Source organism: Podarcis bocagei (assembly GCF_964188305.1).
Source record: "Podarcis bocagei genome assembly, chromosome: Z".
Taxonomy (NCBI): domain Eukaryota; kingdom Metazoa; phylum Chordata; class Lepidosauria; order Squamata; family Lacertidae; genus Podarcis; species Podarcis bocagei.
Window position 1 is genome coordinate 16,769,632 of NC_138140.1, and position 25,101 is coordinate 16,794,732.

At 44.7% G+C, this 25,101-nt stretch overlaps 1 protein-coding gene across 8 annotated transcripts in view; it reads right to left on the minus strand.

Moving 5' to 3' along the window:
* FUBP3 (far upstream element binding protein 3) overlaps positions 1-25,101 on the minus strand; it is a 60,739-nt gene that overhangs the window by 31,966 nt on the left and 3,672 nt on the right. For 2 of the 8 annotated variants that reach the window (XM_081179225.1, XM_081179221.1), the window contains exons 2-4: positions 14,259-14,364; positions 1,963-2,013; positions 1,355-1,388 (exon numbers count right to left, since the gene is read on the minus strand). In XM_081179225.1, coding sequence (XP_081035351.1) covers positions 1,355-1,388; positions 1,963-2,013; positions 14,259-14,361 — 188 coding nt within the window. In that variant the 5' untranslated portion in view covers positions 14,362-14,364. Of the gene's footprint in view, positions 1-1,354; positions 1,389-1,962; positions 2,014-14,258; positions 14,365-14,649; positions 14,674-17,556; positions 17,689-25,101 lie in introns of those variants that run through there. The other 6 variants (XM_081179228.1, XM_081179222.1, XM_081179223.1 and 3 more) reach the window with 5 other exon arrangements.

Here is a 25,101-nt window from a genome sequence, read left to right on the forward strand (position 1 = left end):
GCGGAACGGATTATTTTCTTCTTGCGAGGCACCACTGTACCTCGGGTTGAAGTAGCTTCAGGGTAAGTATTTGCGGGCTGCAGCAACCCAGAAGTAACAGAGCGTGTTACTTACGGGTTTCGCCACTCACGCATGCGCAGACGGTCAAACTGAGATCATGCGCATGCGCGAAAGCAGCGAATTGTGACCCGCGCACATGCAGACACGGGTTGCATTCGCTTCCGGATGCGAACGGGGCTCCAGAACGGATCCTGTTCACATCCAGAGGTACCACTGTACTGAGAAGGAGAGGAAGTAAGTAATATAAAACTTATATATTGCTGATTGTGGAAAAACAACAACCTCAAAGTAGGTCGTGCCCAGGATCCTATACCAAAGGCAAAAACTAGGCTGGGATCCCAAAAGGCAGGCTGTTTTTGAGTATATATCTGGTCGGGGTGTGTGGCTTTGGGCTTGCAGCTCTTGCATACCACCAGAAAAGACATCATGCTACAAGGCAACCTGCTTTCTAAACCAAGTGGGAAGGGCCACAGCTCTCCCAACAGCATTCTCCAGGTAGGATTTTTTTGTAAACCACTTCAAGGGTTTTTAAACGATCAAGCAGTGAACAATTTCACCAAATAAGTAACAGGATAAATAAATACATATCCCAAATAAATAACAGGACTAGGGGTGTCCTCTGGCCTCACACATTTGAGAGCTGCTGACAGTCAGAGAAGGCAATACTGAGCTAGATGGATTTATGGTAAAAGGTAACTTCCTATTTGGGAAGAGACATAGCTCAGTGGCAAAGCACCCGCGGTGCATGCAGAAGTTCTCAAGGCTCCAAACCTGACAGCATTCTCATGTAGGACTGGGAATGACCCCGGTCCCAACCCTGCTGCCAGTCAGAGTAGACAATACTGCACTAGATAGATGAATTGTCTGATACTGTGCATACACATACAAAAACAACACTCTTACTGATAGCCTTTCAAAAGAAGCCTATGCTTTGGCACAAAAATCTGTTGTTTCAAGGTTTTAGTGGGTTTTTTCCAAACTCCATTTGGCTACCCTAAGCAGCTTCATGAATCTCAGCCCAAGACACGGCGTTTAATTCAATGCAGACCTTCCTTTCTGCGTTACCCACTGCGTACGCGTGCCTCATCTCTTTCCAAACAAATGCATGCAATATCCAGGAACGCAAGCAGAAAACTTCAGTCTTGGGGCGGGGGCGTGTGGGAAGAGGAGAAACTGAGCCTACACAGTTCTGCCACGTTCTCAACCTCTGACTCTCTAACACTCCAGTACAGATGGCAGATCAATAAACAATTAGAAGTGATCAATAAATAATAAAACATAACCCACTGCTTACCTTTGATGTACCAGGGCCCCTAACTGGTTACCTACTGTGTCAGAGAAGAGAAAGAAAAGAAAAAAATCAAAGCATTAGTACGGATAAACTAACTTCATCTCTATAGCAGGGGGGGAAAAGAGTTCTTACCATTTTCATCAAGGGGGGAAAAGAGAGCGAGAGAGAAAATAAAGGAGAAGCAGTGCTAAAAAACAGCAATTTGGGTTCAGTGGCTGAAATGAATGTGTTACGTGGAACAAGAAACAGGAGGGGATTTCTTGATCAACAACAGCGGAGAAGCGAAGTGTCCAGCTGAACGCAGGATAGGAAATTGATCCACCTTGCTCCCATGTGGTGAGAGGCATGGGGAGGGGGAGAAATCCAGCACCTCAGGATCCCAGAATCCCTAGAAAAGTGCAGCCCACCCCAACCTCCCCAAATTAAACCCAGTGTAAAAAATAATAATAATAAAAGATCAAGCAGATTGGTACAGCATTTAAAAGGTGGGGAGAATAAGAAGCCATAATACACAAGAGATTTGGAAGGATTTAGTCTAATCAAACGCACTGAGAGAGAACAGAGAGAGAGAGATTGAGGAGGGGTTTGGGAGGGGGGGACTTGCAACATACTTCTCTGGGTTTCTCTTAACTGTGCTCCATGGAGCCAATTTACCCGAAGACCTGTTAAAGGAATAGGGCTGTTAAAGAACCTTGCATCATCACCAAGTTTTATGTGCTATGACATTTCTACTCAATACGACCAGGGGAAGAGCTATGTGCAAGGTTGTCTTCTGTGCGTGTACACACACACCCCAATCGGAAAGTTTCCATTAGTTGTTGTCACTACAATTTATTACCTGCCCTTCACCCTAAGGATTACAATTATTAAAACACAACCTTATATACAACTTATTCTTGCATTTGCAGCGGGGTTGGATAGATGACACTTTGGGTCCCTTCCAACTCTACCATGCTAAGATTCTATGTAGGGTAGGGTGATGTGTCTTCTGCATTTGCCGAAGATGCATAGTGAAGGCACCATATGCACCCACAACTTAGGAGCTTAGCACCAGGGAGAGTCTGTAGAGAAAGACGCAGTTTTTCAGGTATTTGGGGTCTAAGATAGTTAAGGCTTTAAACACTAATGTGAGCACCTTGAATTGTGTCCAGAAACAAACCAATACATCTATTTAAAAACAAGTGTTATATGAGACCTGAAGGGAACCCCAGCTGGCAATCTGGCTACCACATTTGAGGCCAACTGAAGTTTCCAAGTTGTCTACAAGGGCAGCTCCATGTAAGGCACATTGCAATAATCCAATGTGGAAGTTACCAGAACACGGAGTACAGTGGCCAAATCATCTCTCTCCAAAAGGGGCCGCAGCTAGTGAGCCAGTTCGAGCTGAAGAAAGGCATTCCGATCAGTGAGGTCACCTGAGCCTCAAGTGACAATGTTGAATCCAGGAGTGCCCCCTCCCCACCAAGAGCAATAACCTCTCCCACATCAAAGGGCTGAATTGCAAATAAGAGACAGTAGCAAAGCTACGGGGGGGGGGTACCATGTTGTATCCAACTAAATTATGAACAAGTTCCTCAAGTGCAACAGAACTTCTCTCTACCCTACTTCACCCCTGTATCTGTTCCAGAAAATTGTGGTGGAAGAACACCCAGAGCAGATTGGCCAGGGGAGGTGGAGGCAGAGCAGTGGCGGTGGGAAGTTATGTTGTGCTCCAGAAAGCTATTAAGCACCCACAATAATTACATTAACTCCTCTAGTTGTGAGGCTTTGAATACATATATAATTAATCTACAACAAAAGAAGAGTTCCAATGATACATCAAACTCAAGGGGTAGGCCCACACAAATAAGTGGACTAAAGTCTATGAGCTTCAGGGGGCCGACTACATGCCTAATTCAGATACCACCTGAAGAGTCTCCTGGCACCTTAAAGACTCATTGCATTAGCGTCCATGGACTCCAGGCCACTTTGTTGGATCAGCAGTTTTGGCAAAGAGTCATTCCTTGACCAACATGAACAAACCTAAAATTGTTGCTTAACTTTTAGAGACGATACCTGCCCATACAACAACAACTGTGAACACAGGAAGAGCCATAGGTCAGTGGCAGAGCACCTGCTTTGCATGCAGAAGGTCACAGGTTCTTTCCCAGGCAACATCTGCAGGTAGGACTGGGAGAGACGTCCGGTCTGAAACCCTAGACAGCCGCTGTCAGTTAGCTCCCTATGTCCCTGTTTAAATCAGCCTTCAATTCTGAACCCTGAGGACTGGAATCTTAGCTCATTTTCAGGGGAAGCACCACACACAGCTCAGCGGGTAGAAAACTGTTTTGCAGGCAGAAGATCCCAGTGCAATCCCCTACATCTCCAGGTGGGGCTGTGAAAGATCCTCTGACTAAAACCAGGGAGAAACACTGCCAGGCAGTGTAGAAAATACTTAGTAAGCTGGAGACAGGGTCTGACTCAGTATATAGCAGCTTCCTTTGTTCATATAATGGTTTGTACCTTAAGGCAGTGTTTCCCAACCTTTTTTGGGCAAAGGCACACTTGTTTGATGAAAAAAATCTCGAGGCACACCACCATTACAGCCCCGTGACGTCAGCGCGCAGCGTCACGCCGGGAGGGACGCACGAAAGTGTAAGTTTCAATTTTTTTCCCTCCCCCTTGCCGGGGAACCTCCAAGCTTTGGGGGTGGGGGGGGGAGGAGGCAGCAAAGCGAGGCAGGAAGGAGAGCGCGGCTTGGCTGGGTGAGCTTTGGCAGGGGCAGGGAATGAGAGCCGCGAGGCGGGCGCTGCGGATGGAGGCGCTGCCCGCCGAGCTCGCAGGCAGCCAGGCAGGCAGACGGCGAGAGCCCCGCACTGGGCGGCCTCTCGCCGCCGCCGCCCCGCCTCTCGCCGCCCGACTCGCCCGCCTCCCTCCAGGCAACATCTCGCGGCACACCAGGCAACATCTCGCGGCACACTAGTGTGCCACGGAACAGTGGTTGGGAAACACTGCCTTAAGGCTATGTGAACCAAACAGAGTCCACTTGCCCACCCAAAAATGGGGGTTGGGGGGGTGCTCAGTAGGAAGCACCCAACATATCCCATTTTATGCTCATGCAAGCAGAACCTTAGCAGAACGTCTCACAAAAATGAGTTGCTGAGATATAACAACTGGCAGAAACCATTTCAATTGCATCTCCTTGCCGAGGGGCAAACAGACTAAACTTCAATGTGATAAATTTTCGCCCAACCACTACCCTGGGCACCCACATACTATTTTTAACCTGAGATTAAGTGGGCCATCCTAGGAATCAAAGTGGTGTCGGAAGGGCAGGTACACACACACACACAACACGAAATTGAGGAGTGATAAAATACTACCAAAGCTCATCACAGTCTCTGATTAAATACATGTTTTAGGCAAATAAACACAACAGGCAAAAAGATGGCCAATCTATTTCTGCTCTACATCAATCACCTCCTGACAACACAGGTCCCCAAAGTCATCGACCAAGTGCCAATATTTTTATTGCTCTGCATCTCTTAGAATGGGAGCTGCCACTGAGCAATTAACACCCTGATATGCCTTTTGAAAGTTCCCCCTGCGAACTGAAGGAGCTCGTATTGGCTTCTGATCAATCTCATGGGAGCAGTGTATGACAGAGCGGGGAAGCCGGGGCCAGAGCAGGAATCTACAAGGGATGCAAAGGTCTTTTTTAAATTGTGGAGAATGAGGATGCTGGGATTGTTGGGGGTGGCGGGGGGGGGGTCTTGCTAGCTGCCATCCCAAATCCATGTCTGCTCCTCTCTACCCAGGACCGCAGAGGATTAAAGGGATACTCTGGGGTGTCTTCTATCTACTAGAGAAGGTTTCCCAACTGGGGGCCAATTCCCCCCCTATTGGGACCATAGGTGAAAATTGCATAAATGGGGGGCCACAGCACAAGGCTAGGGGGCCACAGAGGGAAGTGAGAAGTCAAGGTGGGAAAACAATTGTTAAAAATCCTCATTGGCTGGCTATCCACTTGGCCAATCACAAATGGCTAAGGGGCAGGGCCTAGCACTCCTTTTTGCCACATGCATTTTCTTTGAGCAGTCCTGGTTTGTTTCTGACCTCAGTGCCTAGCTGAGCGGAGTCGTCTGGTGCTACTGACTTGCACCTAGTAAATAACTACCGTATTTTTCGCTCTATAACACGCACCCGACCATAACCCGCACGTAGTTTTTAGAGGAGGAAAATCCGTAGGCATGCCACCCGTAGGCATTTCCTCCATAACACGCACAGACATTTCCCCTTACTTTCTAGGAGGAAAAAAGTGAGTGTTATGGTGCAAAAAATACGGTAAGTGTCTACTCAGCAGAAAGCTGCACTGAGTTCAGTGGGCCTTACTCTGAGGTAAGGGGGTGTGGCGCTACAGCGTTTTATCTAGGCAGCCAGGGCTCCTCCAAATGACAATATCTTTTTGCATCAGGTCAGTGAGGACCACTTGCTTTTTTGTTTTTTTCCATATATACATAACTCTCTTTGCGCCTTTTGGACTGTATCTGTAGCTTTCCTCCTCTGTATCAAATAACTAGGGTCAAATGAGTGTTGCTTACTTTTAATAATACATGCTTCAACAACATTTCAGTATGTTCCTATCATTTTATGTAACAGTATTTTACATAATGGCGTGCTCTGGTCCATGGGGTCATGAAGAGTCGGACACGACTAAACGACAACAACAAATTTTGTATAAATTATAAAAATTATAAATAAAACATGTTTTGCTTAAAAACAAAACATTTAAATAGCTTCCTTTCTACCGGTGGGGGGGGGCATGGGTGTAGCCAGGACTTTTGTTACGGAGCAGGCTTTTGTTAAGAGGGCATAACCTCTTATTTGTATTGATTTTTACTTTTTGGGGGGACAGCTAGCCCTCTTCCGCCCTTGGCTACACTGAGGGCTGGGCACAGGAAGGAAACAAGGTTAGAAGAGGGCCATGGTCGGAAAAAGGTTGGGAAACACTGAACACAGAGGACAGAGGGGCTCTTACGCTAGCAGCTTAGTGAGTTTCAATGCTGTGCAACACAGGGATCCAACACTATGATGGAACTAAAAGAAACTCATCCAAATGGTGCAATCTACTAGACAATCATCACCTGTTTATGCGCACTCAAGTGCAATGATGTTCCTTTGGGACAAAATGTTTTGCTGGTGGAACAAGTATTACATACACACACAAACACACACACACACAAACACCCCACGTCGATTCTCGAAACAGACTGTGGGAAAAATTTCAAATTGCTAACATTGACAGCAAACTTCTACTATTGATCCAAGAACTATTCAGCAATACAGAAATAACGGTCAGAGTAGGTTTAAATGCTGATATGACTGATGCTTTCAAAATGTCACGAGGAGTGAAACAAGCTTGCCTTCTGGCTCCCACTCTTTTAAACTTTCATATTAATGATTTGGTGCCAACGCAAATTCCCCATCCCTAGTAATTAGGAACAGAAATATCTCAATATTAATGTAGACAGATGATCTAGTGCTCCTTTCCCAACTGGGCCTCAAAAATCTCCTGGAGGTGTTCAGTACATAATGTAAACAGGAAGGCCTACCTATAAATTACTCATTATTTTTGGCAAACACAGTCCTAGGTATAAATGTTCAGATCAGGAAGCCATAGGACAAACTTGCTCATTTAGATGCCTTGGTGTACTCTTTAGTGAAACCCCCTGTTGGAAGTGTCAAATGCAGGCAGTGCAATTCAAAGCACAGAAAACCATAGGGACATTGATGAAGTTTTATTATAATAAGGGAGGGCAGCTGGTTGAACCTGCTCTAAATATATTTGGTAGCAAGTGCTTACTCAAATTTTCTGTATAGCACTGAAATCTGGTGCTCTGATTTGAACTCCATTAAAGTTTTGGAAACACTGCAAAATATTTTTTGGGGAAGCTATACTCTCTACCAGAGCTTTTTTTCAGCTGGAACTCACTGGAACTCAGTTCTGGCACCTCTCAAGTGGGCACCATTGCCATTATCAGAGAACAAGGGAGGCATTCTTGGTGAGTTCCAGCCCCTCTTTTTCTAGAAAAATAGCACTGCTCTCTACCATCAGGTCAACGGCTCTTCTTCATACAGAATCCAGGTAGTCAACAATTAAGGCAAGAGCAAACTGCACTCAGTTAATCTTAAAAAATGCTACTATGCCTATTGAGCCTCTTCCTGCGTTGTGCTATACAGAATTGGGTGATAACCAACTCCAGAAAGCAGCTTGTCAAGATGTTTTGGACTATTACTATTTTCAAGAACTGAGCTCTGCATTGACTTTGATAAGTGTCAACTAAGGCATTGGCTCTTCTGAATATAATCCAGAAGGGACCTACAACTAATCTGAAACACAAAAATTTCCCCTTGGTATCCACTCTTGCAAGCTAGAGCTAGTTATCCAACTCTGACTAGTTTCCTTAAGAAATGCTTTCATTGAACTGTGTTTCTAAGTGATGCCCACTGCAGTCTTGGATGGTCACTACAACAGGGTCCCGTACACAGGGAGATTTTGCATTTGTATTCATGTCATGTTTGCAGACATGAAGGCTGGCAACATCAACTTGGCCAAGTAAGAATCCTTTGCAGACAGCCACAGTGCCTGGAGGCTGACAGTCAGGTTGTGTATCCATAGCAGTGACCAGAGGAGGAATGACCACTGAGAGGAAGGCAGAGAAAAGAAACGCCACAGTGCATCTGCAGCAGCATTACCAGATGCCTTCATCTACCCCAGCTGCAACAAAACATGTCTCTCCCATATCAGTCTCTACAGCCACAGCAGGCACTGCAACCTTCCAACAGTTTGACTTCAACCCCAAAGGCACACTTCTCCATAGTCTCCCGGGACAGACAGATGCCAACAACCAGAGGCACCAATAAACTCATCCAGTGTGATTTCAGATTAAACTTCCAAATCACTACAACAATTTATAGTGATTTCATCTAACTCCTTTTCCCCTGGTGTTTTCTTCTCTCTAGTATAGCATGTATGTTGGCAAATTAGGTTTTAAAAAGGCAAAATAATATGGGAGCTGTCAGAGATGCACAAGGGAAACTGTTTTAGTGCTCAGGAACTTGGCAATGTCTTTATTTTTATTATGGATAATTATATCATGGATATATGTTCTGTATTCTTTTATTACTACTAATACCTCATACAAGTTTGTCATGGCCTTTGGGCTAGAGCAATAAAATAACTTGAACAACGAGGGTTCTACAGGTTTCCTATAATGAGTGAGAAGGAAGTGATGGGTATTGTATCCAACTAAGTTTTGATCAAAGTAGACTTACAGAACTTAATGGACCTAAGCCTACATATGTACATATGAACAGATACTACTTCAACCCACAGTTTGCTCATATTTTTAAAGGACCATCGATTTTTAAATATTTGTTTTTTACAATCACTTCAAGTAGAAAATAAGTGCATCAAGGAACAGAAGGCTGAGTCAGAACCAGAACTACAGTTTCCTAGTTGCAAGAGCATCTGTCTCTTCTCATTTTTGAACAGGGTGTGGGGGACATTCAATGTGATACACACACCTGTAGCACAGTCCACTATCTCATGTCAAGTTTCTGCCAGGATTCAGAGCAACCTTAAGCAAAACATGTTCAAAAGAATACCTTTTTCCTCTCCTCTATAACACAAACCCTACAAGACATGGAAGCATGTGCAAGCAGTTAAGACTAGAAGACAGTTACCCTTCCTGACAGCCCTTGTGGAGGAAATAAATTAAAAGAACATCAGAGCTCAAGGTTGCAAGGTACAGACAATCTAAAGCTCTATTTGCTGTCAAACAAGCCCATTTTGCTCTGAAAAGAGTTAGGCTAATAGAGAAGCAAACCTCTGGCTTTTTTAAAAAAATGGGGAGGGGATCGTTCAGAATGCAAGCTGCCATTTACTATCGAGGCAGAAAAAAACTTCCCATCAGCCTCCGAAATAGAAGGGTCGGTTGAACTTGCAGCCCCCATCATCGCATGTGCACTCTTTCCCCTCCCCACTTTTACATCTAGCGGGCACAATTTTAAGTTTAACGGCTGTCATTTTACTGCAAAATAAGGGAAAACGTTGCATAAAAATCGGCCCCATTTTCCAGGAGCAGCCCCCATCATTCAAAAAAAAAAAAAAAAGTCTGAGTCTGAGTCTACCTCAATTGAGATTTACTCTGAAGAAAAGACAAGCAACATCCACAGGATGGATTCATTTTTGTTTTGTCTAAATGAAAATGTTTTTGACAAGTGTTGAAAAGAGGACAGTGGCCAACCACAGCAGACTTAGACCACTTTCACCTGCTCCTATCTTCACTACCTTCACTAAGGGACATAGTCACAGTGGCCTTTGAGGCTCTTAGCTCCTGCTCGTTTCAAGACAGGCAGGCAGGCACATTTTGCAGCACATAATTTTAAAAAAAGGGGGGGATCTGTTCTGTGTTCCCAGCTCCATTTCAAGCCCAGGTCAGCTCAGCCAATTCCAGCTGCTGCTGTATATTAAGGATGCTTTAAGGGAAGGAGGTGGGTGTTAAGATTGCATCCTCAATATGGCCAATAAAAACTCCTCCACCCTCTCTTCTCCCCTTCCCCCAACACCCTAAGAACTTGTTACAACCAGCACACTGCTGTTAAGCGCCTCATGCATAATCCTCCATCAATCAGCTGCCCATTTACAGAAATGGATAGGTATGCTGTTAAAAGTCATATCTGAAGCTGAAGCTCATTGCTGCTCATCCCAGCGGTTGAGAAAGCAGCCCCAAGAATATGCACGAGTAATAGAGGTGAAGAAAAGGAACAATGAGATTTCAAATGCAAGCAAGACAAGGGCCCCTTTTTCTCTTGTTGTCCCCCTGCCCCCCAGACAGGTTCAGCAGGAACAAAATAGGTAAACGTCAATGCAAAAAAGTTCCCAGAACTTTTGCCACTGATGCAAAAATTTCCAGGCTTATTTGCACTGCGGAAAATTTCAGTGCCTTTGAAAGCAATATAATTTAGCATGCTTTAATAAATGAAACTTAAAAGCTTTGAAGCACTGCCATGCTAGCTAGATGTACTTAGGAAATAAAGGTGGTTTTCCCCCACCCCCCAAAAAGGAGAAAATAGAACATCAGAATAATCTCCTGGTTTAAGAAATTTCCTCACCCCACATGGTAGCTCAATCATCATACAACCAGGGGTACATCCTAGTTAGCTCCCTGCCAGCACCGGGGCTGCTGTGGAACCTTCTCTATGGCCCTTATTTCTCTTTCAAGTGAAGATCTTCATTATACTAGTCTGCATCTTTCTTTGAGTTACTTTTAACTCTTCTTATTTAAGGAACTGTTTGTTTGCATACTTCGTTGTGGTGGCAACCATTTTACTTGTTTTATAATTGTATATATTGTTGCAACCTGCCCTGGGGCTCTATGGTAAAGGGTGGGCAAGAAATCAAATAAATAAATGAACAGAACAGGGATCAGCAACAGCCTCCACAGAAGGCTTGGGATCTGGGTGAAAGGGGTGCATTGTGTAGCAAATTCTCTACATTTTCAAAGCTAAGCAGGGTCAAGTATGGTCTCACATTGGATGGGGTACAGCATGTTGAGATTCCTACATGACCCTCAGGTTCTAACTTCTAACTCTACGATTCTATGAATTCTGAGTTTTGCAGTTGTATTAATGGGGTTTTTTGGAATCAATGTTATTGTCAATTGTTATAAAATGGTTATTGATTGCTTGAATAGTCTGTTGACTGCAAATAAAATGATGGTAATGGTAAAAAATTTAATAAAATCAAACAAATTGGGGGCTGTCTTCTCCCTTGCTGAAATCAGGCTTGAAAGAAGAACCTGCAGCCAAGAGGTTGCAGCATGCGTGCTTGGCTGCGCTGAGTGCTTGTGGGGCCCACAACAGTCTCTCCCGTTCACAAATGTGCCCAGGAAACCTTGACGAACACAGTCATAACTGAACAACTCTAGGGCCACCAGCTGTTCCATGTGACAACCAAAGTTAAAACGTACATAGCAAGCACATATAGCTGACTGGTGCTGAAATGTATTATAATTTAAGTCAGTGCCTAGCCGCGTTGTCTGATACATTTGTGAAGTTTTTGTTTCAGAAATAATTATAGGGAGCTGCTGCCCACTAAAACACTCAAAATGTCTTTTTCGCCAAGCATGACATGGAGAGCACACTGCAGCAAGCCAAGAAGGGGAAGGGGGGGGGTCACCCCATAAGTTATTTTGTTTGAGCTTAGAAATAAAGTAAAACTCACTACAAATTAAGAAAAGAGACAAAAAGAGTTTAGAGAATGCACATCCTTTCAATGCATTTAGGATCTCACAGTGAGCTAGAAGAACATTTGCATAGTTAGCCTCAGACAACAGGGCAAAAGCATTTACACACCATGAACTTAAATATGCCTCAAGCATTCAGGATCTAATCACAGAGGAATACAGGTTTGATGGTGGACCAGAGACCTGCCAGTGACCTATAACTCCCTTCATCCAGGCTGGTTACGGCTGAGAGGAGTAGAGAGTTTAACAATACATGGAGGGTGAAACAGTCCCGCAGCCCTAATCTAAGAAGAGGCATCCTTCCATCCCGATTGTACCAGGGAATTCTGTTACTTAGATCAGATATGGGGATAAGACACCCCCTATTTGGGGGGACTCAAATTTAAGAAAATGAGGGGAGATGGCCCAGAGTTGCTGAGCTTTTTTGTGGAGGATTGCACATAATCCACCTCCCATCTGCCCCATCACCGTCAGCAGCTGCCTAACGCCCGCCCAACTGATAGAGCGTCAGCCAATCAACACCACCCATTGATGCAGCAACAAATAACACACACAATAACTGCTGACAGCCACGGCAGTAACCAATCAAATGTTCACCCTATGCACTACCCATGTATAAGGCGACCCCCCACTTTTTGGCATGATTTTTAAAGAAAAAAATATAATCTTATACACGGAAAACTACAGTACACTGATTTCGCCAACTTATTTCTGAATGCAGCCGCTCATGTGGCTGCAGTAGATGCCACGCGAAGAGTTTTCTGGGAAGCCCTGGATGCAACTGAGGGATGCGGACAAAAGTCTCAACACACCTGGCTCTTTGAAACCCAGCCAATAGGATTTTTTTAAAGTGGGTATTAAACTGGAGACCATCTTAAAATCACAGCAGGTTAAACAGACCACATTTAGTCAGGGCAGTAAGCTTTCGAATGCCAATCTCAAGAGGGAAGAACTGTTGCACGCAGCTCCTGCTTGTGGGCTTCCCACTGATTTGCCACTGTAAGAACAGAAGGTTGGACTAAATGGACCAGGGCTCTTATTATTTTCTGTTCACTTGGGTTAACATGAGCCAGCTCAGTGGGGTTCACCAGCCAACCTATCTATGGTCCCACACACAGAGTCAGGCCAGTCACATAGTGAGTTAGGGGCATATCAGCCTATGGAAACCAACAGACCAATAGGACATACCTAACTCTGCAGCCGTTGGGTTTGAACTAGCAGACTCCAGCTGCCCTCTCCCCTCCTCTCGCTTCCCAGGCACAGCTTCAACTGAATTTCACCATCAACTAATCAAGGGAACATTCAATCTAGCTTCATCAGCACTGCCAAAACCTACTTGTCATTTGACAAGCCCTGCCAGCCAGGTGCAAAGATTTGATCAGTGGCGTTTAACTACCACGGTTCTGCTTTGTCTGGAAAAAGAGTAAAGTGGCTGTCCAGACATAGTGACTGTGGAAGACATGATTCTCTTAATCACTTCTGGCATTCCAGTATTAATCTTCTTTTTTAAAAAATAATTTTTTTAACAAATAAACATTTCAAATTTAGCAATCCATCATTCCTCCTACAACTTCCCCTCCCTCCCTCCATGGTTCCCTCAAAATTTCAGCTTACGCTGCATATTATAGTTACTGTATACCTTCACCTTATCTCACAATAAAAACAAAAAGTTCACCCCTACTGCTACTCTTACTCAAATCCTATTTGCATTAACATTTTTCCAGTGAGTTTCAAAGTATTCTGCAAATATTTTCCAATCTTCTTTAAAATCTGTCTCTAATTTTATCTCTAATTTTACATGTCAAAACTTGCCAATTCTACATATTCTATCCATTTCAGCTGCCATTCTCCTTTGGTAGGTACCACCTCATCACACCCTTTTTGTGTGTATAATATGCTATCATATTCCGTAAAGAAATAGATTTATCTGTTTTGGAGGGGGGTGGATATCTGCTCCAGTTATCCCTAGTAAAAAAGCTTCCGGTCTTTTGGGGAAAGTTACCATAAATTCCAACTCATTATAAATCATCTCCCAAAAGTCCTTAGGTATTTTGCATATTCACCACATGTGGCAAAATGAATCTTCTACTACAGGGATGTCTAACAGGTCAATCGGGATTGACTGGTCGATCCCTGGGAGGTTCCGGTCGATCCCTGTTGATCGCAGGATCCTTTTCCTTTGTTTTTGCCTAAGAGCAGCCGTCCCGTCCCCCCATCTCCCCGCCCTTCATTTTCGCATGACTGTAGGAACGGAAGACGGAGTTTTCGCTGTAAGGCAGATTGTTTCCATAGCTATCTTTTGGTGAGCGACTAATCTCCTTTCCCCTTTACTCTACTCCGACATTTCCCCCTTAATAACGGGGCTTTCCTCCCTAAAGCAAGCTCAAAAACTTTGAGCTGAACCCCCCCCCCCCAGGGGTAGATCACTGCCAGTTTCCCCCCCTGTAAGAAGATCAGTCTCTTGGGAGTTGGACGTCCCTGTTCTACTACAATGCTATTCTATTAATTTGCAATAAGCACTCTGCCAACAGACATCATGCCACCAACCCCCTCCCCAAAATAATATGATTAACAGCAAGTATCAAAAGGCAAAACAGAGGAAAACCAAGGAGACTTACTTCCATCATCCAGGGGCCGTTTTACTCCGTAACCGTACACTGAAGGGTCCACAAGTGGTGTGGAATTATTCAAGTGAGGGATCTCACCAATTTTAGCAGCCATTTGCTGTAGAGAAAGAAAGAAGAAGTTTGGAACAACATGAGCAAACTCGTTTACTTCTTATGTGGCTGAAACAGCAAGAAACAGCTTTTACAGCAATATATATATTGCGGGGTGGGGTGGGGAATCAAAATTTCATCATGCTAGAGCGTGACCAAAAGACACACAATGCAGCATGAGTGAGAGACGGAATCCAAGAGGAGGCTATGCAGATGGCAGCAAGTTTATAAAGGCAGGAGAAGGAACTGATTAGTTAATGGACTGAGCCAACCAGAGCACAGTACAGATTACCTGGGACATTGGTGGGTTTGCTCCTATGGAAGTGGTTGACGCAGATACTGCCAACAAAGAAATAACAAGTCGCACCCCTCCAGGGTCACTGCAACATTATACTCTCCCGCTGCTCATGCCCATTTTCCTGACTAAATTAATTAGAGATGCCTGTTCCTAGATTCTGTTAATAGTTGAGCAACAGGCTGAAAGCAACCCCCACAGAGATGCTTTAGGAGCACATAGGACCATGGTCTGGCTCACAACTCAGCCATGGTCAGCTGGAGGTCTCCTCCACATGGGAGGTGTACAAGTCACAACTGTGGTGGGGTATGCAGGGAGTGTCCACCCAGAGGGTATGGTGCAGCAGGGAGGGGCTATGGCAGAAACATGACACAGTTTCACTGTTGTTTCAAAGGGCCGGTAGTGCAAAGGAACAATGCCAATTTGGTGGCTCAGCCAGAGGGAACCAACCCCACACTGGGCAGCTTGGCTACACCAAGGGATGGCTAACATGGCACCTGCAGGCACCAGTGTGCCTGTCACTATCTCCAGTGGCACCCATTAACAATTTCAGTAAATACCCCCTCAAAAATCCAAAATGCACTTAAGACTTTTTGCTCTCCCTGCTCAGTTCCTGTTTGCACTGACTCAGCCTATCAAACATCAATGTCATACCCTACCCACCAACAGCTGTCATTCTCCCAATGTGGAAACCCATACATGCTGCTCTCTGCACCCCAGAACAGCCACAACACATCACATGCCCCTATGTCAGGCTCAAGCTAATAGCTGACAAATCCTGAGCACCTTCTAATACCAGAACACAAGGGGTGGGGTACTAAGAACTCTCCCTCCCTCTATAAAATAGTAACAGGTCTAAACACATTTTTACAAATGCCGTATTAAAATGGAAGATTTATTGGGGGTGTCAGGAACAGAAAAGAGACTTGATTATGTTGTTCTTAAAAAAGGTAAAGGATCCCTGACAGCTAAGTCCAATCGCAAACGATTCTGGGGTTGCAGCGCTCATCTCGCTTTTCTAGCCGAGGGAGCCAGCGTTTGTCTGCAGACGATTTTTCTGGGTCTTGTGGCCAGCATGACTAAACCCAGGGGTAGGCAACCTAGCCACTTCTGGCAAAACCAGAGCAGCACACAGAAACACCATTTACCTTCCCGCCGGAGCGGTACCTATTTATCTACTTGCACTTTGACGTGATTTTGAACTGCTATGTTGGCTGGAGCTGGGACCAAGCAATGGGAGCTCACCCCATCGCGGGGATTCAAACCACTGACCTTCTGATTGGCAAGCCCTAGACTCAGTGGTTTAGACCACAGCGCCACCCGCGTCCCTTATAATGTGGACATAGAAACGGAAGCCACCTTATCACACCAGGCAACCCTCACAACTGCAAAGCTGTTGCGGAGACATCTCTTTTTCCCACTTTAACTTGTCTCCCCCCACCCTTTTTTTTTTAAAGTATGGCAGAAATGAGAAACCTGTGACACTTGTGATGTTACGGGGAATCCAACTCCCATCAGCCCCTGCAGCCAGTATGGCTAACGTTCAGGGATGGTGGAATGTGGAGTCCAGCAACATTTGACCCCTGATCTAGATTGCAGCATCATTCCCTACTGCTTGCAAGAGATGGAAGCCCTCTTATTTAGAAGAGGCAATCATCATGAAAGAAGAGGTGACCTCTTCTTAGATCAAGGAACTGTGTGGCCTTCCAGACCATGTTGGGACTCCAATTCCCATCAGCCCCAGTCAGCATCGCCCAGCCCAAGCTCCAATACTGCTGCAGCTCACACAACCCAGAAGGGCATTAGGGCTTCCTTAAAGCGGGAGGCTTGCCATCCCCAGATGAGCAAGCCCCCATATTACTCTGGCTCAAGTAAGCTGGTGCGGCAGGGGGCTTCTTCAAAGGCTTAGGCAGGCAGAGCCTGAGAAGTGCTTGCTGTGGCTGGGAAATATATCGTCCAAAACTGATGTGAAGTCCATTTCACTCACTCTTTACTGACCCCTGCACACTCCTTTTGAATACAAGTGACAAACATTTTAGGTACGTCCAAATGATATATGATCACTAGCGCACAGGTCCTTTTGGACCTGGATGAGGGAAGAATGTAGGTGGAATGGGGGAGGGGCAGAACACACTTATGCGAGATCTGCCAATACATGTGGGGACCGGGAAAAGAAACTCCCATGTGAAATGGTTGTTGCCTATAGCCATATACATATAACCTTTCCTAACTTCTCAAACTATGGTTTACACAGGTGAGAACAAGTGCCTGGCTTGTCTGGTTCCCACTGTATTAAGGCTTTAGCATTCCATTGTGGCTCACATTAAACCACAAAGTATCTGAAGAAGTGTGCATGCACATGAAAGCTTATACCAAGAACAAACTTAGTTGGTCTTTAAGGTGCTACTGGACAATTTTTTAATTTTTAAAATATATTTTGACTGCATCATACCAACACAGCTACCTACCTGAATTAAATCACAGTTCCCTGTTATAACTGGAGAACTCTAGCTTAGCACTGGTTTATGAATGAGACTGATAAACCAGTATCTCCTGTCTTATTACAGAATCATAGAACTGTAGAGTTGGAAGGCACCCCAAAGGTTGTGGCCCAATTCCCTGCAATGCAGGAATCTCAACTACCCTGGTTAGATAAGATTAAACCACACCTCCCCACTTGGAAACTGCGTTGCAGTGAGAATAGAATAGTGAAACAAAGGGAGTGGGGAGTGAGCAGCACAGCCATGATACATCAGTAGCAGCAGGGAAAAGAACTTACATAGACAGAGACAGACCCATAAAATTCCTGCCCCAAACATCTGCCCTAAAGTACATTCCTCTAGGAAGAACCCCAACCTTCTGATCTACCCACAAAAAAGTCCATACCAACAACATACAACCTACATTCGAAATCAGCAAGAGCAGCATCGTTCAGGCTTCCTAAGTAACAAGAGTTATGTCAGCTAACTCACTTATCTGAGACTTGTGATGCCCAGGATAAAGGGGAGTACGGGGGAGAAAAAGACTAGAAGTTCATGAGTGCCTGTCACAATAGAAGACAGCTGTCACAATGGAATTGTCACAAGGGAATGAGCTGTGGGGTCTCCCAAGGATCTGCTCTGGGACCTGTGCTATTGAACCGGGTTCAAAAACAGGGTTAGAAACTCAGATATATAAGCTAGGCACCAGATGGCTCCTTAAACCAAGGTTAGTTGCTAAAACAAAATATCTAGTTGCCATTTAAGGGCAAGATGACTCTAAAGTCTTCTTTTTCATAGACTGACTGTGACTGATTATCAGTTAAACATCTGGCTAGTTCTGATGACAACCCTGGGCTAGGTTAAGAACTTTGAGAACTTAAAGAAGAAAAGTCACTTTATCCAGGGACAGTCCACATATATATTGGTCTATTCCTACCTCTTTTTCTTAATGGCAACACGGACCATTCATAACATAAGAATATTCTTCACGACTGTGAACAAAGCCGTGGGGTGGGGTAAGTGCAGACAAGTTACTTTTAGTTCAGCATCCTGTCTTCAAAGTGCCCAGCCCAGATGCCCATGTGGAACCAGCAAGCAGGATTCAAGCACAAGAGCACTCTTCTTTGGTTTCCAGCAACTGGTATTCAGAAGCACTGCTGCCTTCAAAGGTGGCAGCAGAGCATAATCATTGTGGCTAATAGCCATCGATAACCCTCTCCTCCATGAATTTGTCTAATGAAAACAAGGTGGTTGTTTTTTTATATAAAAAAAAAACAGGATGGTGAAAACTCAACCAGACTGTGAAGCACTCTAAAAGACCTCTCTGAACTAGATGAACAGGTGTCAAAAATAACAAATTTTAAGTAAAAGTAAAGTAATGCATACCAGGCAGAAGTAAATCCCTAACTCGACTTATACACTGATGGGGGTCTGAACTGGCAGTGGTTGACCAGGGAAAAGGATTTGGAATCATGGTGAATAATACCACCATTATCATTACTTAAATAATTTATATAAGAAATACTTCTGAAATTCATTTCAAGAAGAAATGCCAAGGCGCTTCAATAAACATGCAAAATCAAAGTTTGCATGTTGGTATTTGGCAAAATCACAACAATGATTATTACATGTATAGGGAATAAAAACAGACCCTCAGAATCACTTACTAATGAAACATTTTTTGCAAGCCTAGTGGATACTAGGGGACTCAAACCCATACCTCACCCACCGCATATCTGCACATTGTGGGTTGAGCCTGAGAAACCCTAGTTTGCCCATGGCCAAAGATGAAGGAGTTGAAACCCAAGTTTCTCAAGCTACCTCTGACAAATCATGTGGCCTCCTCAGCTACAATGCAGGTCACTGATAGAGGTCAACTATGCATGTGCAACATACGAGTTCAAAAGTTAAAAGGTCTTGACACAAACCTGCTGTCAGACTAGAAAGCAGTTTTATGACCAGCAAGATTCTAAGGCAACTCCAGACATCTTTTCACATACGCTCTAGAGCAGCAGCCTCCAACTTTTACAGGCGTGGGACCCACCTTTAACCCAACCCCCACCACCATCACATATGTATGCCGCCTTTCCATAGTTAGAACGATGCTCAAGGCGGCTTGCAATATGAATCATTTTCATGATTGCGAACATAACAGAAGTAGCCATAAACAAGAAATAAAACACATCAAAGGGTACACAACAAAACTGAACAAATTCCCACATAATTCATTTTAAGATCTAAAAATAAAGATACAATAAATAATATCAATGACAACACCACACTAAACAATACCGCAAGATTCTGTTCACCTCCCAGGTCAAGTGGGGAAAGTCTTGCAAGGTGGGGAGCAGGTCTTCCAGACCTCAGAGCTGAACATGTTTGGAGACCCATTCCTTTTTTTCTACAATAGATGCACTGTGTTAGGGCTGTGAATCCAGCCCACCTTAGATCACAAGCCTTTTTTGGATGGATGGAGGGTCTCAACACATCAGCTGAAGACCAGTGCTCTAGAGCAGGGGTAGGCCACCTAAGGCCCGGGGGCCAGATGCAGCCCAATCGCCTTCTAAATCCGGCTCGTGGACAGTCCGGGAATCAGTGTGTTTTTAACATGAGTAGAATGTGCCCTTTTATTTAAAATGCATCTCTGGGTTATTTGTGGGGCCCGCCTGGTGTTTTTACATGAGCAGAATGTGTGTTTTTATTTAAAATGCATCTCTGGGATATTTGTGGGGCATAGGAATTCGTTCATTTCCCCCTCCAAAAAAAATATAGTCTGGCCCACCACACGGTCTGACGGATGGTGGACCAGCCCACGGCTGAAAAAGGTTGCCAACCCCTGCTCTAGAGTCCACAAGGATCCTTTCAACCAAAAAAGGTATTTAACACACACTGTGTGGTATCAGCCAAGCATTACATAGAAGCTGACATGTCCCAAGAAGGGCAAAGTAGCAGGAAAAAATAAAAAAGTTCAGATTTCAGGGATGCAGGAGGTTGGACTAAATGAGCTTTTGGATCCCCCTTCCAATCCTACAATTCTATGAGGTTTATTCTCAGTTATACTGCCACAAAGCTTGGGAGCATATTTGCAGCTAGAGAACACTACTAGCCCTCCAGTATTCATCATCATGTCATCCACTATAGACAGTGTACTCACCTAAATCCCCTTTTCACCCCCCTCTACTTTCAAAAAGATCATTAAGAGGCCTTAAGGAGTTCCTAGATTGCTGCCCCCTCCACAAAGGATAACGGAGGGCAGGGCACAAGAACTTCAATCATTGCTGATTTCTACTTTCTGTCTTCCCGTCTTTCATTTTCCTTTCCAAAAGACCAGACCAGAAAGAGGAATCTCTTGAGAAAGATTCTAGACTGGTTTGTGCCCCACAATCAGTAATGATTATGAAACGAGACAGCCAATATGTCTTCTGGCAACTAACAGATGTTTGGTGGCACAACTTTTCACAGGCCAGAGCAGAAATTCGGAGCTCCCCAGTTTTCTACAACTCTCATCATCCAGCCCTAATTGAACATGCTGGCTGAGACTGATGGACTACAGATTCCCTATCCCTAGCCTAGAGTCTATTTCCTCAAGGTGTGTGAAGTATTACAGTCAATTAACAATGATATTATGTATAGCACTTCACACACACACACACACACACACACACACCAAAAAAATACTGGGAATTGTAAAGCAAGCCAGGTAGAATGCAGCTCTACCATTCTGAAGCAAACAGAAAGATCTGTTGAAACATACATGTATGGCAGAGATATAAAGCAGAGCCTTTTGCCAGGTAGCACAAAGGCGTTATAAATATGCTCTATGGGAGAGAGGCACCTCATGCTCTTTCATAAGTACGGAGGGCCAAAAGTTGAACAGGTGCTAAATACAGTACTGTACTGGTCACCATATCAACTGGTGATGGTGGCTTAAGAGTTTGGCATAGGGTTGTCAAAAAGGTAGCACATGGGGGGAGTTTCCTGCCCTGCCCACAGTCCCAACCAGAATATGCCAATGGAAAATAAGGCAAATTTATTTCAGGAACTGTTTGGGCTCTATTGAGAATTTGATCACATCCACAGCATACATTTAAAACACATTAAACCACAAAACTGCTCTCAAAGAATTATGAAAACTGTAGTTTGTTAAAAGTAATGGAACGTGTAGAACTGTGAGGAGTAAAGTTCCCAAGATTCTTGGCTGTGTGTGCTTTAAATGTATGAGATGTATGAAGCCTGACTGAGAGAACTGCAGTCCACAAAAGTTTATACTACAACAAATCTGTCTTTTAAGATGCCACAGGAATCTGAGCTGCCACAGAATGGCAGCCCTCTGGATGGCGAAACAAGCAAAAATCATTAAATTAGAAGAGAACTCTTCCAAAAGTATCATGCTAGACATTTTCTGGTTCTGGCCCCTATCATCTGACCCCTACTCCCCGCATTCCTCTCCAGGAGCCTCCCCCAAAAGAACTCAAGAATCTCTGACAAACACATCCCACTCACGCCCTGAAGAGATAAAACCAAATGAAAACAGTGAACAGAAAGACAAAATTGCCAGCTTCTTAATTCCATTACACAATTCTGTGTGCTGAGGCCCAACGCTTACAGTTCCAGTTGCTGTATCTGAAGAAGGATACAGCACAGCTGGAAAAGGCATAGAAAAGGACAACTCTTCTATGAGGAAAGGCTATAGTGAGATTATTGAGAATGTTTGCCTTAAAAAGTAGGTACGTAATGTGCAGGGGGAGGAGAGATACCCCCCATTGTCAGAGGCAACATACCTCTGAATACCAGTTGTGGGGAACTGCAAGTGGTGTGTGAGTACTGTATTGTTGCACTCAGGTCTTGCTTATGAGCTTCCCAAAGGCAGTTGCTTGACTACAGTGAGAACAGGATGCTCAACTAGATGTGACTCTGCTGTAACATAGGTTTAGATTCACAGGGGGGTGGGGAGCTAGCAATAGCTACTTGCCATCTTGGTTGTATGGCAGGGGCAGCAAAACTGTAGCCCTCCAGAAGTTCTTGGATTCCAAATCCTATTAGCTCTAGAGAACACAGCAAATGGTCACAGTGATGGGATTACAGTCCAACAATATATAGGACCCAAAGATTGAAGAAGGCTAGCTAAGGGGGTGGCAGGTACACCACATGGTATACAATAACAGGCCCTGCGGAAGCATGATTTTCCGTTGATTACCCTGCTGCCGCTGCCCATTCCCTAGGGAGCTACCTCACTGTGTCCTAATGGTAGGGCCGGCTCCAGGTTCAGTGATCACACATTCCTAACTCAAGAACTCAACTCAGCCACATCTGCTGTATGTTACCTCCAAGTTCAAGAGGGGTACTGTACCAACGTGCTAAGAAGCAACATCAAGGACACTACTGCCTTCATCTATTTCTTTACTTCCTAGACATCTTGGGAAGCTATCTAATGAGCAAAGCATCTGCCTTGCAGGCAGAAGGCCCCTGGTTCAATTCACACCAGCATCTCCAGGTGAAGCTGGAGAATCCTGTCCAAAACTCTACAGAACTGCTGTCAATCAATGTAGACAAGACTAAATGGACCACTAGTCTGACTTTGTATCAAGTAGCGTTCTATGATTCCACAAAGGGCTCTGGCTCTGCTGCAGAGCATCCGCCTTGCATGCAGAACATCCCAGATTCAATTCCTGGCATCTCCAGGTAGGGCTGCAGCTTTCTACATTACTGCCCACTGTGAGAAAACAGGCTGCTGCCCTTGCGTCCTTGATTCTGCAAGGCTCAGTTTTTACTAAGCCATCCTAGGAATAGAACAGGGGTCAGCAAACTTTTTCAGCAGGGGACCGGTCCACTGTCCCTCAGACCTTGTGATGGGCCGGACTATATGGGGACGACGACGAATTCCTATGCCCCACAAATAACCCAGAGATGCATTTTAAATAAAAGCACACATTCTACTCATGTAAAAACACCAGGCGGGCCCCACAAATAACCCAGAGATGCATTTTAAATAAAAGGGCACATTCTACTCATGTTAAAAACACACTGATTCCCGGACTGTCCACGAGCCGGATTTAGAAGGCGATTGGGCTGCATCTGGCCCCCGGGCCTTAGGTGGCCTACCCATTGAATAGAACATTCATGTCCAAAGGCCTTCCACCTGGCAGGTGGGTGTGGCAATAGCAGAAAAGGGCTGCTGTTTTCACCCCCAGCTTATGGGGCTCTCCAAGATGCTTTGGTCTTACTGGTTTGGGTAGAGGGGAAAATAGAATGCCTGTTTGATTCTACATCCAGCAGAACTCATTTAGAAGTTCCTTTAAAAAAAAAAAAAGACAAGAGAGACACCATCTACTTTTGGCTCTTCCTCAACTGGACGTTTACATCTGGCCGAAGAGCAAAAGCAGAGGAGCCCAGCCGGACAATCCCACAATTTCTGCATAGAGACCAGCAGCCTTTGGTTCCCTCTCAACTGTCACCCAGTGGCAGACTGAAACTGTTATCTTCCCACCCACCCTCATTCTTCTTTCCTCTTGCATCATGTATTCTTGATAGCAAGCCTGTGAGGGTAGGGACTGTCTTACTACTGACCTTTGTTAAGCTGTTCTGTGAGCACCCTGTCTCCCCACAGCCACTGCCATGGAGCAGGGTAAACAAAATTCTCTGAACAAAATAGATGAAAACATCATCAGCATAATAAAACTTTCATTTTTATTCAACAAAGCCCTTTTGGTTTTATTAACCATGACAAACATTAACTGTCCAGAGGCAGTGTACCTTACAAAAAGCAACTGCTGGAGAGGGCCATCGCCCCTTATCCTGCCTGGGGTGCGGCTCCCAAACAGGGCAATGGGATGGTGCTATGAAAATTATTATTATTATTACTAAATTTGTATACCCGTAGGTCTCAGGGTGGTTCACATGATAAAATCACAACATAAAAACACAAAATACATAATCAAAAGAAAAGCAACAACAACCCCATAATACCCCAGCACATTTTAAAAGGGCGTTGAATATCATATTGGCCACTGTCATGAAAACATGACAGTGCCCAATATAGACATTTTGGGACTAAGCAAGCAAAGCTCCACGATAGCTTTTTCTAGCTACAAAAGGGAGCAAAGGATTCACGCCCACAGGCAGTCTACCTTTGGAGACCAATTGCTGAAGGAGGGAAACGCGTAGAGAGGGAAGCCAAGCAAGGGAGGAGAAGGGCCGATTTGGGAGGGCTTCCAAAAAAGCATCTGGGCTTGAAAAAGAGGCTGCTGGGCTACTCCTCCATGTCAGAGGCAGTCTACCTTTGGAGATCAGCAGCTGGGGAGGGGGGGAGCTAGAGGTGAGGTCATGCAAAAGAGAAGGAAGGCTGCTTCAATTCCTGCATTGCAGAGGGCTGGAGTATATGACCTTTGGGGTTTCTCCCAACTCTACAATTCTATGACTCTATCAAACATCCTGCTTTGGGAGGGGGCTTCCAAAGTGGAATCTGAGTTGGGAAAAATGGGGAGGGCAGTGTTAGAAACTCAAATACGTAAGATAATTGCCAAATGGCACCTTAAACCTAGGTTATGGTCACCACAACAGGATATCTAATGGAAAATCTAATAGTACTGGAATTTAGTAGTAGTAGTATTCATTTCATTTCTATACTGCTTTATACTTTAATGAAAAAAATCTCAAAGTGGTTTACAACACATTAAAACATCAAACAAAACAATCCAGAATACAGTCATACCTCGAGTTGAATGTGCTTCAGGTTGAGCGCTTTCAGGGTGCGCTCCACGGCAACCCAGAAGTAACAGAGTGCATTACTTCCGGGTTTCGCCGCTCACACATGCGCAGACGCTCAAAATGACGTCACACGCATGCGCGGAAGCAGCAAAATGCGCCCTGTGCATGCGCAGACACGCAGTCCTGTTCCATTCAGGATGCGAACAGGGCTCTGGAACAGATCCCGTTCGCATCCCGAGGTACCACTGTACAACAAATTCAA